The sequence below is a fragment of the Cetorhinus maximus genome, chromosome 7 (assembly GCF_964194155.1).
Source record: "Cetorhinus maximus chromosome 7, sCetMax3.hap1.1, whole genome shotgun sequence".
Classification (NCBI taxonomy): Eukaryota; Metazoa; Chordata; class Chondrichthyes; order Lamniformes; family Cetorhinidae; genus Cetorhinus; species Cetorhinus maximus.
The window spans coordinates 8,459,180-8,471,723 of record NC_135885.1 but is presented as its reverse complement, the minus strand read 5'-3'; the positions used below and the strand labels follow the sequence as shown (position 1 = coordinate 8,471,723).

The 12,544-nt window shown below is 46.0% G+C and overlaps 1 protein-coding gene across 1 annotated transcript in view; it reads right to left on the bottom strand.

The window, feature by feature from the left end:
• myo7aa (myosin VIIAa) overlaps window positions 1-12,544 on the bottom strand; it is a 198,058-nt gene that overhangs the window by 34,914 nt on the left and 150,600 nt on the right. Inside the window, exons 32-34 of the mRNA XM_078545043.1 lie at window positions 10,719-10,836; window positions 7,230-7,356; window positions 753-922 (exon numbers count right to left, since the gene is read on the bottom strand). Of these exons, the coding sequence (XP_078401169.1) occupies window positions 753-922; window positions 7,230-7,356; window positions 10,719-10,836 (415 nt within the window). The remainder of the gene's footprint in view (window positions 1-752; window positions 923-7,229; window positions 7,357-10,718; window positions 10,837-12,544) is intronic.

Below are 12,544 nucleotides of genomic sequence, written 5' to 3'. Positions count from 1 at the left end.
TGAGTCAGGTAATCATTTGGTGCAAGTTTGTGGGGGTGGGGGAGCTTCAGAGAGTGAATAGGTTATTATATTTCCCACATTTAGTTTTACTCTTACCCTGCACGATTTAGACGGCGTACGCCACTGGATTTGGAAGAGGAAAATTATTTTCCCTTCTATAGAAGCACAGGCCTGAAGATGACTCCAATCAAGAATGGTCATTCTAAGAATAAAGGGAGAATTCTCATGTAGGGTTGCCAACCCTCCAGGATTGGCCTGGGGTCTCCAGGAATTGAAGGTCTATCTCTGGGACACAGCGGGTGTGCAATCATGGGGGAAAATCATAGGGACATTAAAAATGATTCTTTTCTGTCATTTTTCTTTGAACATTTCTCTTTAACAGATATAAAAGCGGCTGATTGGCTGACAGTCAAGCAACATCCGATTGGGTCATGAGTCTCTTTGTTTCCCAATTGGGGTAGGCAGGCAGGATGGATGTAAGGGCTGAGTAACGGCGAGAGCGTGAAGGCTAGCCAGTCAGCAACCCGATTCTCACGGGGGATGGGGATGGAAGGGAATAAGAGAGGAAGGCCCTTGGGTGCTAAGTGACCAAAACAAAAGGAAAAAAAATACACGTGTCTATGGGTTTCTAAACAATCTCCTCACTCAGGCAAATATGAAGGGCCATTTAGGCAGCTTTTAACATTGTACGGACCCTTGGATTACCGACTACCGAAACACTGTTAAGAGCCGTCCAGCTCTCTCTCACTCACCAGGGTTAGGGTTATCCTGCAGAGCAACAACAAACTTTGACCTCTTTCTCAGCCCCTCCAGGAAAGTCACCACAAGGTCCCGGATATCCTCTGCATTGTTGGAGGTGAAGGTGTATTCGTCGCCTTTAATGGTCGCCAATGTGAAGCTCTGTCCTTGCATTTTGCCTCCCCTAGAATCCAAACATGGAGGCTTTTCAGCAGTGACACTAATTTCTGATATTTCAATAGTACCCTTCCTCTCATCCTTCAATATGACAGGCCCACAAGCTCGCTAACCCCTACTCTGAAGGTACTTTATCTTTTTTTCTTCCTTGTCCTACTGAATACGTTGTTTTAATTTATGGAAGGATGAGCAGCTTTCACAGGCATTAGCTACATTCTAGTTTCTCACCTAGATAACCATTATTGTTTGGGCTTTGACTGAACATAAGCAATAAAGGGATCACAGAAAAGACAAATGCTGTTCAACAAATGCCCACAACTGCAATTTCCGTGTGGTGGGGAATAAGTTGATGAGAGTTTTTTGTACCCAAATCCAGGGGTGCATAGAACCAATTCCTTATCTAGGATCCTAAAGCACGAGTGACATTGCCAACATCAACCAAAAGTAGCAGGCTCACCCAATTGGACATTCATTTGCCCTTACCTCAGTTTTGCTTCTTCCCCGCTACAAAAAAAAGACAAGACTACTTAATTTATATGGTGCCTTTCATGACAGCCACGCATCTCAAAGTACTTTGCAGCCAACAAAGTACTTTGTGAAGTGTAGTCACTGTAGAAAACACAGCAGCTAATTTGCACACAGCAAGCTCTCACTAAAAGCAACAAGATAACCAGATAATTTGTTTTTATTCATTTACGGGATGTGGGATGCTGGCTAGGCCAGCATTTATTGCCCATCCCCAATTGCCCTTGAGAAGGTGGTGGTAAGCTGCCTTCTTGAACCGCTGCAGTCCCTGCAGTGTAGGTACATCCATGGTGTTGTTAGGGAGGGAGTGCCAGGATTTTGACCCAGTGGTGATATATTTCCAAGTCAGGCTGGTGAGTGGCTTGGAGGGGAACTTGCGGGAACGTGGGTGTTCCCATGTGTCTGCTGTCCTTGTCCTTCTAGATGGTAGCAGTCGTGGGTTTGGAAGGTGCTGTCTAAGGAGCCTTGGTGAATCCCTGCAGTGCATCTTATAGATGGTACACACTGCTGTGCGTCGGTGGTGGAGGGTGTGAATGTTTGTGGATGGGGTGCCAATCAAGCAGGCTGCTTTGTCCTGGATGGTGTCGAGCTTCTTGAGTGTTGTGGGAGCTGCACTCATCCAGGCAAGTGGAGAGTATTTCATCACACTCCTGACTTGTGCCTTGCAGATGATGGACAGGCTTTGGGGAGTCAGGTGGTGAGTTACTTGCCACAGGATTCCTAGCCTCCGACCTGCTCTTGTAGCTACTGTATTTATATGGCTAGTCCAGTTCAGCTTCTGGTCAGTGCTAATCCCAGGATGTTGACAGTGGGGGATTCAGCGATGGTAATTCCATTGAATGTCAAGGTGCAATGGTTAGATTGTTTCTTGCTGTTTTGAGATGTTGAAGAATGCTACGAAATGAACCAAAGGTCTTGAATAGCAACTTTATTCAGGGTTCAAATATTGGTGCCCTTTCATTGTATTTGGCATACATTTGGGGGAGATGGTAACATCATGGTAATGTCACTTTACTAGTAATCCAGAGGCCTGGGTTAATGCTCTGGGGACACGGGTCCAAATCTCATCATGGCTGGTGGTGAAATTTAAATTAAATAAATACAATCTGGAACCTAAAGTTCAGGTGGTTGTGACCATGACAGCTATTCCTTTACTATTTTAAAAACCCGTCTGGTTCACTAATGTCCTTTAGGGAAGGAAATCTGCCGTCCTTACCCAGTCTGGCTACACGTGACTCCAGACCCACAGCATCGTGATTGACTCTTAGCTGCCCTCTGAAATGACCTAGCAAGGTTCAAGGGCAATTAGGGATGGGCAACTAATGCTGGCCTTGCCAGCGACACCCACATCTCATGAAAGAATAAAAAAAGACAAGAATACAGTATTCTTTGAAAATTGGTGAGTCTAGTCTAATTTAGAGATTAAGTCAAGCAGTACCCCTAAGTGTTTACAAACTCACATGAATCAAATTCCATTCACCTAACACCTGGTTACTGACCTACACTGGCTCTCAGCCTGGCAATATCATAATTATAAAATTCTCATCCCAGTTTTCAAATCCTTCCATGGCTTTTCCCATTCCTACCTCTGTAACCTCCTCCAATTTCACAATTGTGGCCTCTTGAGCATCACTGAAATTCTTCGCTCTCTCTCATTGGTGTCCATGTCTTCAGCTACCCAAGGCCTAAGCTCTCAAATTCCCTCCCTGAACATTTTCACCTCTCTATACCATTTAAGATAATCCTTAAAACCTCCCTCTTTGACCAAACTTTTGGTCATCTGTCATATATTTTGTTTGATAATCAAAACTATGAAGCTCCTTGAGATTTATTTAGTTAACAGCACTATATAACGCAAGCTGCATCTTAAGGATTACAAAATCCTTCTATTGATCAGCCATGACCTGACTAAATGGCAAAGCAGGCTCGAGGGACTGAACGGCCTACTCCGGTTCTGAAGTTTCCGAAGTCCTCATACAGGCTTTGCTAGGCCATGATCTTCCTATGGACGATAGGGCAAGTTTCACTAATGTGACCCCTGATCCAGATGTTGGGAGCCATGGGGGCTTATAGGCCAAGCGAAAGAAAGCAGATTCTCCCCAGTTACCAATCCAGGTGTTAACAGATCTCAGCATAGCCAAGGTTCTGAATTTGCCCTTTTGGAGGAGGGAACCAGGGTAACAAACACGTTACCCCCTCAGTGCCACAGTACAGAGAGGTTTCAGCTAAGGTGGAACCCAGGTACCATTTGCGGTCATCATCACCTCTGAAGTTCAAGAGCAATCGACACTTTGCATCATCCTCCTATTTTTCTTGGAATACAAGAAGAAAGGAAGTTTTGCTACAATTGTACAGGGCTTTGCTGAGACCACATCTGGAATAGAGTGCAGCTTTGGGCCTCTATATTTAAGGAAGGGTACACTTGCCTTCGAGGTAGTAGAGCAAAGGTTCAATAGATTGGTTCCTGGTGTGAGAGGGTTGTCCTAAGACAAGACACTGAGCAAACTGGGTTTATATTCTCTTGAGTTTGGAAGGATGAGAGTTGATCTCATTGAAGCATGAAGGTTCTGAAGTGGCTTGACCAGGATAGATACAGAGGTTGTTTCCCCTGGCTGAGGAATCTAGAATACAGGGGCAGAGTCTCAGGATAAAGGGGTCAATTTAGGCCTGCGATGAGGAGAAATATCTTCACTCAGGGTTGTGAATCTTTGGAATTCTCTACCCCAGAGGGTTATGGCTGCTCCACTGTGGAGTGTATACAAGGCCAAGATTGATAGAATTTTGATCGCTCAGGGAATCGAGAGATTTGGGGAATGGGCAGGAAAGTGGAGATGAGGTACAAGATCAGCCATGATAATTTTTTAAAAACTCATTTATAGGATCTGGGCATTGCTGGCTAGGCCAGCATTTATTTCCCATCCTCAATTACCCTTAAAATGGTGGTGAGCTGCCTTCTTGAACCGCTGCAGTCCATGTAGTGTAGGTACACCCACAGTGCCGTTAGGAAGGGAGTTCCAGGACTTTGACCCAGCAACAGTGAAGGAACGGCGATATATTCTCAAGTCAGGATGATGAGTGACTTGGAGGGGAATTTTCGGTGAGGGTGTTCCTGTGTATCTGCTGCCCTTGTCCTTCTAGATGGTAGCAGTCATGGGTTTGGAAGATGCTGCCTATGGAGCCTTGGTGAGTTCCTGTAGTGCATCTTGTAGAAGGTACACACTGCTGCCACTGCTCGTCGGTGGTGAGCGTTTGTGGAAGGGGTGCCAATCAGCAGGTTGCTTTGTCCTGGATGGTATCAAGCTTCTAAAGTGTTGTCGGAGCTGTACTAATCCAGGCAAGCGGAGAATATTCCACCAACTCCTGACTTCTGCCTTGCAGATGGTGAACAGGCTTTGGGGAGTCAGAAGGTGAGTTACTCACTGCAGGATTCCTAGCCTCTGACCTTATCTTGTAGCCATTCTATTTATATGTCTAGTCCAGTTCAGTTCCTGGACAATAGCAACCCCCAGGATGTTGATAGTTTCAGCAATGGGAAAGCCATTGAGTGTCAAGGGGTGATGGTTAGATTCTCTCTTGCATGAAGATGGCCATTGCCTGGCACTTGTGTGGCATGAACGTTACTTGCCACTTGTCAGCCCAAGCCTGGATATTGTCCAGGTCTTGCTGCGTTTGGACATGGACTGCTTCGGCATCTGAGGAGTCGCGAATGATGCTGAACATTGTGCAATCATCAGCGAACATCCCCACTTCTGACCTTATGATGGAAGGAAGGTCATTGATGAAGCAGCTGAAGATGGTTGGGCTGAGGACACTACCCTGAGGAACTCCTGCAGTGATGTCCTGGAACAGAGATGACTGACCTCCAACAACCACAACCATCTCCCTTTGTGCTAGGTATATTGAATAGCAGAGAATACTCAAGGGGCTGACTAGTCCACTCCTGCTCTGATTTGTCATGTTTTTATAAATGTTAAACAACGCAATTTTGTTTAAGTTTCGTCTTTCTTGTAATTGTCCTGAAAATATAATCAAGGTTCAATTTATTTTATTTGACCAGAGCAAAGGATGTTAATTCTGGGCAATGGAACATCACTCATTTCAAACACTGCCTTTCTATACTCTGCTCTAATAAGGTGGATTAACTGCAACATCAGAAGTCACCCCATTTCTCAAAAACAACTGATCTGTGGCCTGTCCAAGTGAGATCAGCAGTGAAAGCCTCAACAGGGTGAGTTTTCTGCTGTCAGAAAAATCCTACCTAAAGCTGGATTTAGGCTCGCCTCCAGTTTAAGGGGACAAACATCTTGCTTTGATTGCACTTGGAATACAGTGAACAGTTCTGTTCTCCATATTATAGAGAGAGGATTTATTAGAGAAGGTGCAAAAAAACGATTCACTAGAACGATCCTAAAACGGAATCTGGAAAGGTTGAAAAGATCGGAAATCTTCTCTCCCGCATGTGGGAGAGAAAGAAAACTGAGGGGTGAACCGATGAAAGAGTAGACATTAGAGAAGATGTTTCTTACCTGGGGGCAAGACTAGATCTAGGAGTCACAAACACAAGATAGTCACGAAAAAATCCACTCGTGATTTCAGGAGGAACATCTTTACCCAGAGAGTGGTTAGAATGTGAAACTTGCTGTTATAGAAGGTGGTTGAGGTGAATAGTGTAGATGTATTTAAAGGGCATCTGGATAGAGGGGAGACGGTGGCATAGTGGTTAATGTCACTAGACTAGTAACCCAGAGGCCCAGGCTAATGCTTTGGGGACACAGGTTAAAATTCCACTAGGGATGGAATCCAGGTCTTGCTGCATTTGGACATGGACTGCTTCAGTATCTGAGGAGTCGCGAATGATGCTGAACGTTGTGCAATCATCAGCGAACACGCCCATTTCTGACCTTATGATGGAAGGAAGGTCATTGATGAATCCACTAGCTAGTGGAATTTAAATTCAATAAATTTGGAATTGAAAGCTAGTCTCAGTAATGGTGACCATAACAATCATCATCAATGGTTGTAAAAACCCATCAGGTTCACTAATGCCCTTTAGGGAAGGAAATCTGCCGTCCTTACCCGGTCTGGCCTACATGTGACTCCAACCCCACAGCAATGCGGTCAACTCTTAACTGCCCTCTGAAATAGTCTAACAATACTCAGTCCAAGGGCAATTAGGGATGGGCAACAAATACTGGCCTTGTCAGCGATGCTCACATCCCATGAAAGAATAAAAGAAACACGAGGGAGAAAAGAATAGAAGGGTATTTTGATAAGGGTGAGATAAGGTAGGGTGGGAGGAGGCTCATGTGGTGAATAAACACTATAGACCACTTCGGCTAAATGGCCTGTTTCGGTGATGTTCATGCACTAAATGTGAGAAAAAAAATGTGTTGTTTTTAAACACTTACTGTGCACTGGGTGAAACTATGGTAGCAGCAGATTCAATAGTAACATTTGAAAGCAAATATGATAAATATTTGAAGGGAGGAAAAGCTACACGGCCATGAGGGTAAAAAGAGCAGGAGAGTGATAAGGCTATTCAATTAGACCCAAAGAATTGGCACAGGCATGATGGGCTGAATGGCCTCCTTCTGTGCTGTATTATTCCATGATACACTTAGGACCCTTAATTCCAATCAAGAGATACTAATCCCATTCTTTTTTTTTGTAGTAAATTTGAAGTAAGGGTAGTAAAGCCAGTGCCCCCACCCCAAAGCTGTAATATCTAATATTGTCTTCCAATTCGGATTTCTTGACTGTTTGCTTTTGGGTTCTAGCCCAGTACTTACTTGCTGCTGGTGACTGCAGTGATTTCTGGGAAGGAAAGTTCCAGGAGGACTTGCTCCTGTTCGTCAACAAAGTAAACTCCAGTCCAGTTGACAGCTACAATCACATCATTCTTTGGTAGGCTTGGGCCTAAAGCAGTGAAACAAAAGCGAAACCGGTAATTAAACGACAATATCGTCCGGCCCAGTCAACGGGTCTGTGTCTTTGACATTTAATATATAAAGGGATTTGGAGAGCAGGCAGGAGAGTGGGGTCGTGGTGGAAGATCAGCCATGATTGTATGGAATATCGAAAAGGCTCCCGGGGCTGAACTATGCGCTTGTGTTCCGACAGGGAGGAATTTTCCCTCGTCGGGCGGGCTTGGTGGGGGCGGTCAGGAAGCCGACCGCGATCGGGGGCTGCGCCGCGATTTCATGCCGACAGGCTGATTTAGGCCCGCCCAGCGTGAAACGCGAGCTCAGTGTTGCCAGGGGCCGGGGGGTGGGGTGGGGGGAGAGAGGGCGAGCCTGAACTTGACGCACGTGCACAGGCGCTCGCTTGAAAATCTCTGAGGCACAGAGCTGCATCAGGGAGATGGACATTCTTCAAAATGAAAAATAAAGCTTTCTAAAATGTTCTGAAACATGTCCCCTCATGTGACTCTGACAGATGGGCAGGGATCACGACATTAATTAAAGTTTTATTTTAATTTTTTTGCAGTTGGAAACCTCATCCTGCCCGTGGATGAGGTTTCCAAAAAAAAATACAAAGGCTGCTTGGCCTTTTCGCCTGCCCGCCAACCATGAGGTTGGACAGGCAGCAAAGAATTTCTTTTAATTACCTTTTTAATGGCCTTATTAGGCCTTTTAATTGTTGGCGGGAGCGCTGCCAACTCCGGTGCAAGCCTGCCGACTGAAATGTTGTGAGAGATCCAACAGAGGGCGCTGGTGAGAAGTGACTGAAGCCTTCTGGGAGAAGTCATCGCAGCCACCACGACTCAGGAGGGAATCGAGAAGGACTCTTGCACTCAACAGGAGGAAGGGCATCCAACAGAGGGCGCTGGTGAGAAGTGACTGAAGCCTTCTGGGAGAAGTCATCGCAGCCACTGCGACTCAGGAAGGAATCGAGAAGGACCCACTGTCAAAGAATGAGTGCACGATGACGTCGGAACGCTTGCCTGATGTCGTCGCGCGTCATTTTACCCTCGGTCGGGTCGAGCGTGTGCCTGCCCAATGAGCTAAATGCTCAGCCTGCTCGCTGATGCGTAAAATGACATCGCCCCACGTCATTTGCATTTTCAGCCGATTCAGCTGTGTGTCCGCCGACCTGTCAACGGCCTATTGAGGCCATTCAAAAAGCAATTAAACCAATTCGTGGACCTGCCCGTCCAACCTTAAGGTTAGCGGGCAGGTCGGGAGCGCTGGCGGACACCTGAAAAAGCATCAAACCTCATCCACAGGCGGGATGGGGTTTCATGACTGAATTAAAAAATTAAGATTCACTTTTACTTAAAGTTATGTCCATGTCCCCTCATGTGATATTGTCACATGAGGGGACATGGATGGTAAATGAAATTTTCCACATAATAACTTTTTCCCTTTGGGAGCCGATCTCCCTGAGGCGGCACTTAGTCTCAGGGAGATGGGGGCGCTCCTTTGCGTGCATGTGTGAAGGAGCACACTTCCACATTTGCCATCCCCCTCCTGCCCGCCCGCACAGGGAGCGCAGAGCGCTTCCGTCCGGACATCACACTGGGTGGGCCTTAAATGGCCTGCCCATGAAAAATGGCAGCACGCCCCCAATTGGGGGCGCCGATCGGAGGCATCGATCAGAGGGCTGCCCCACCCACACCCGCTCCCGCACATCCCCCCGACAGGGGGAAAACGTTGCCCATGATGCAATTTTGTGTCTCACTTGTAATTGGCCCAACTGGTCTATGGTGTTTATTCACCCCATGAACTGCCTCCCACCCTACCTTATCTCACCCTACCAGCATCTCCTTCTATTCCTTTCTCCATCATGTGTTTATCCAGCTTCCCCTTAAATACATCTATACAATTCACCTCAAACACTGCCTGTGGTAGCGAGTTCCACATTCTCACCACTCTCCAGTAAAGAAGTTTCTCCTGAATTCCCGGCTGGATTTATTAGTGACCATCTTATATCTGTGATCGTTTCACACAAGCTGGAGAGAGTTGGGATCAGTCCTTGGTGCAGCACCCTCAGAGCATATCATTTCAATATGCTTCCAAAAAAGGACAGACCTGTATTTATATAGCACCTTTCACAGCCACTGGATGTCTCAGAGTCCTTTACAGCCAACAAAGTGAATTTTGCAGTGTAATCACTGTTGCAATGTAGGGAAAACAATATAGGAAGCAGTCCGTGCCCTTATGCAGCAAGACCTGGACAATATTCAGGCTTGGGCTGAGGTGTGGCATGATGTTACTTGCTACTTAAGTGCCAGGCAATGAACATCTCCAACAAGAGACAATCTGGCCATCTCCCCTTGACATTCAATGGCATTACCATCGCCGAATCCCCCACTAACAACATCCCGGGGGTTACCGTTGTCCAGAAAATGTACTAGATCAACCATTTAAATACTGTGGCTACAAGAGCAGGTCAGAGGCTGGGAATTCTGCAAAAGTAACTCACCTCCTGACTCCCTAAAGCCTGTCCACCATCTACAAGGTCAGGAGCATGATGGAATACTCTCTACTTGCCTGGATGAGTGCAGCTCCAACAGCACAAGAAGCTCAACACCATCCAGGACAAAGCAGCTCGCTTCATTGGCACCCCACCCACAAACATTCACTCCCTCCACCACCGACACACAGTGGCAGCAACGTGTACAATCCATAAGGTGTACTGCAGCAACTCACCAAGGATCCTTAGACAGCACCTTCCAAACCCGTGACCTCAACCACCTAGAAGGACAAGGGCAGCAGATGCATGGGAACACCATCACCTGCAAGTTCCCCTCCAAGCCACACACCATCCTGACTTAGAAACGTATCATCATTTCTTCACTGTCGCTGGATCAAAATCCTGGAACTCCCTACCTAACACTTTGGATGTACCTACACCATATAGACTCGGTTGCATTTGGGATTGATGATCACCCCTTCATAGTAGGTGGTTGTGTCTGCTGTTCCTGGGGCCATGGACATATTGTTCACGACCACCTCACTTTCCATTCCCCGGTCATTCAAGGCTTCTATTGTCGAAATCTTGGTCTGGAGGAATAATGGCGATCCCGCTCCTTGCGGGTTAACAGGGCACCCATCTTTTATGTCATGTGTTGGTTCTTCCGTCCTTTGATTCTGGCAGCTGGACCCAGTGGATGACAATCTGGCAGGTAGTCAGACATTGTTCATCTCAAATCGTCCTTGTTTGTGTGTGTGGAGCAGAACGCATTAGCTAGGCCACCAGCTGTGGATCTAGCAGTCCTGAAACATGGGGATAAACCATTGAGTTTTAGAAATAAGATAAGCCAGATTTCAACAAACCTGAAAACTTGAAGGCCTCATAAAATCGTGAAAAGAGCAAAGGCCACTTAAAGCGAGCAAAGTCCACAACCTCCTCCTTCACATTCTGTGGGTCAATCCTCTTCTGGGTGTACACTCCCTGAAAATATTTTTTTTAAAAAAGGAGGAATTTAATGTATTGTACAGACAAAGGATTAACAAAACACACTCACAAGGTAGCTTCACTGCCCAAAAGTATAAGACTTGGAAATTATTACAGAACCAAAATAATATAGGATGCTAAAACTGAAGAATTCTTTGATCAATCTACACCAATGTCCAGCATTGGTCACCCAGGCACAAAGGAAAGACTCCAACCCTAGATTTGACAGGAAGATGAGGTGGGGAGTGGGGCTGGGGAAGAGGACTGATGTCTTGCATCAGGTGAATTGAGTTGTGAAGACAGACGAGACACACTTGGGTGTTTCAGGCTTGAGACAATATGACTAAGCTGGCCTGGCCAGCGACACTCACATCCCATGGAACAAACATAAAAAAAATTGTTAAAGAAAGGGAGATCTGGTACAGCGATTAGAGGGGACATGAGGAAAAACTTTTTCACCCAGAGGATGGTGGATGTCTGGAATTCACAGTCTGAATTGGTGGTTGAGGCTGAAATGCTCAACTCATTCAAAAAGGTACCTGGATCTGGAAAGCGGGATTAGCATGAGCAGCTAGGTTTCTTTATTTCCCTCTGTTTTTGGCCGGAGGCATGTGGACAGACCGAAACTGCACGCACACACCCACACACGCCACACACGCCACACACGGCACACACGGCACACACGGCACACACGGCACACACGCACACACGCACACACACCACACACACACACACAGTTGTTAATCCATGCAATGAGTGTCTAAGATCAGGGAGTGGAGGTAAAACAAAAATCTGGGGAATAATTTAACCCCTTTAGCCCAATTTCTTTGCCTGTATTAATAACGCAACTCTTAAATCGCCACTCTTCCCCAAGCCCCAAGCACAGATTGGAACGACTACAGTGCAACAATTCACTTGGTCAATAGAGGGCATCAGTATGTTTTGCAACAGAATGACCAGGATTGTTGTGGAGCTCCTAAACTTGTCAAGGACCAGAAGGGGCAGGAAATGGCAGTGAAAGAGAGAACATCTACTTAAACTGTCACACCACGGGAAGGTCTTGCGTTGGCAGCGGTAACATCTCTACCTCTGGATGAAAAGCTCCGGGTTCAAGTCTCCCACCAGGACTTGTTGGCTATGAATGAAGAAACATTCATGATGCTGTCCAATAGGCTGATAATCAGCCTGCAATTCCTCCCACCACTTCCCCGAAGGGAAAAACAAGTGAGAGAAGATTTGCTAAAAAAAAGCTGACTGAAATTACTTTCAATTGTACGGGCATCAAGTTTGTGCTGTACAAGGTCGGCACTTCACATGGTTTAATTTTGACATCCATTTAATCCAATTATTTCAATCTCTCTCCAGTTTCTCTGATTATATAAGGTTGGATGTAGCATTGGAAGCTTTATTACACCTAACAGCCCCACCCTTGTGCCAACTGGAAAGCAAAAACAGACTCATCGTTGGCGGTCTGGATAATTCTCAATTGTCAATCAAATAAACCAAGCAAGGTAGTTAAAGGGGAACCAGAAGATGTAATATATATGGATTTCCAAAAGGTGTTCGATAAGATACTGCACATAAGGCTACTTAATAAGAGCCCAAGATGTTGGGGGTAGTATATTAGCATGGATAGAGGATTGGTTAACTAATAGATAACAGAGTTGGGATAATGCATGTGGGAGCTGGTGGACGCCAACGCGAT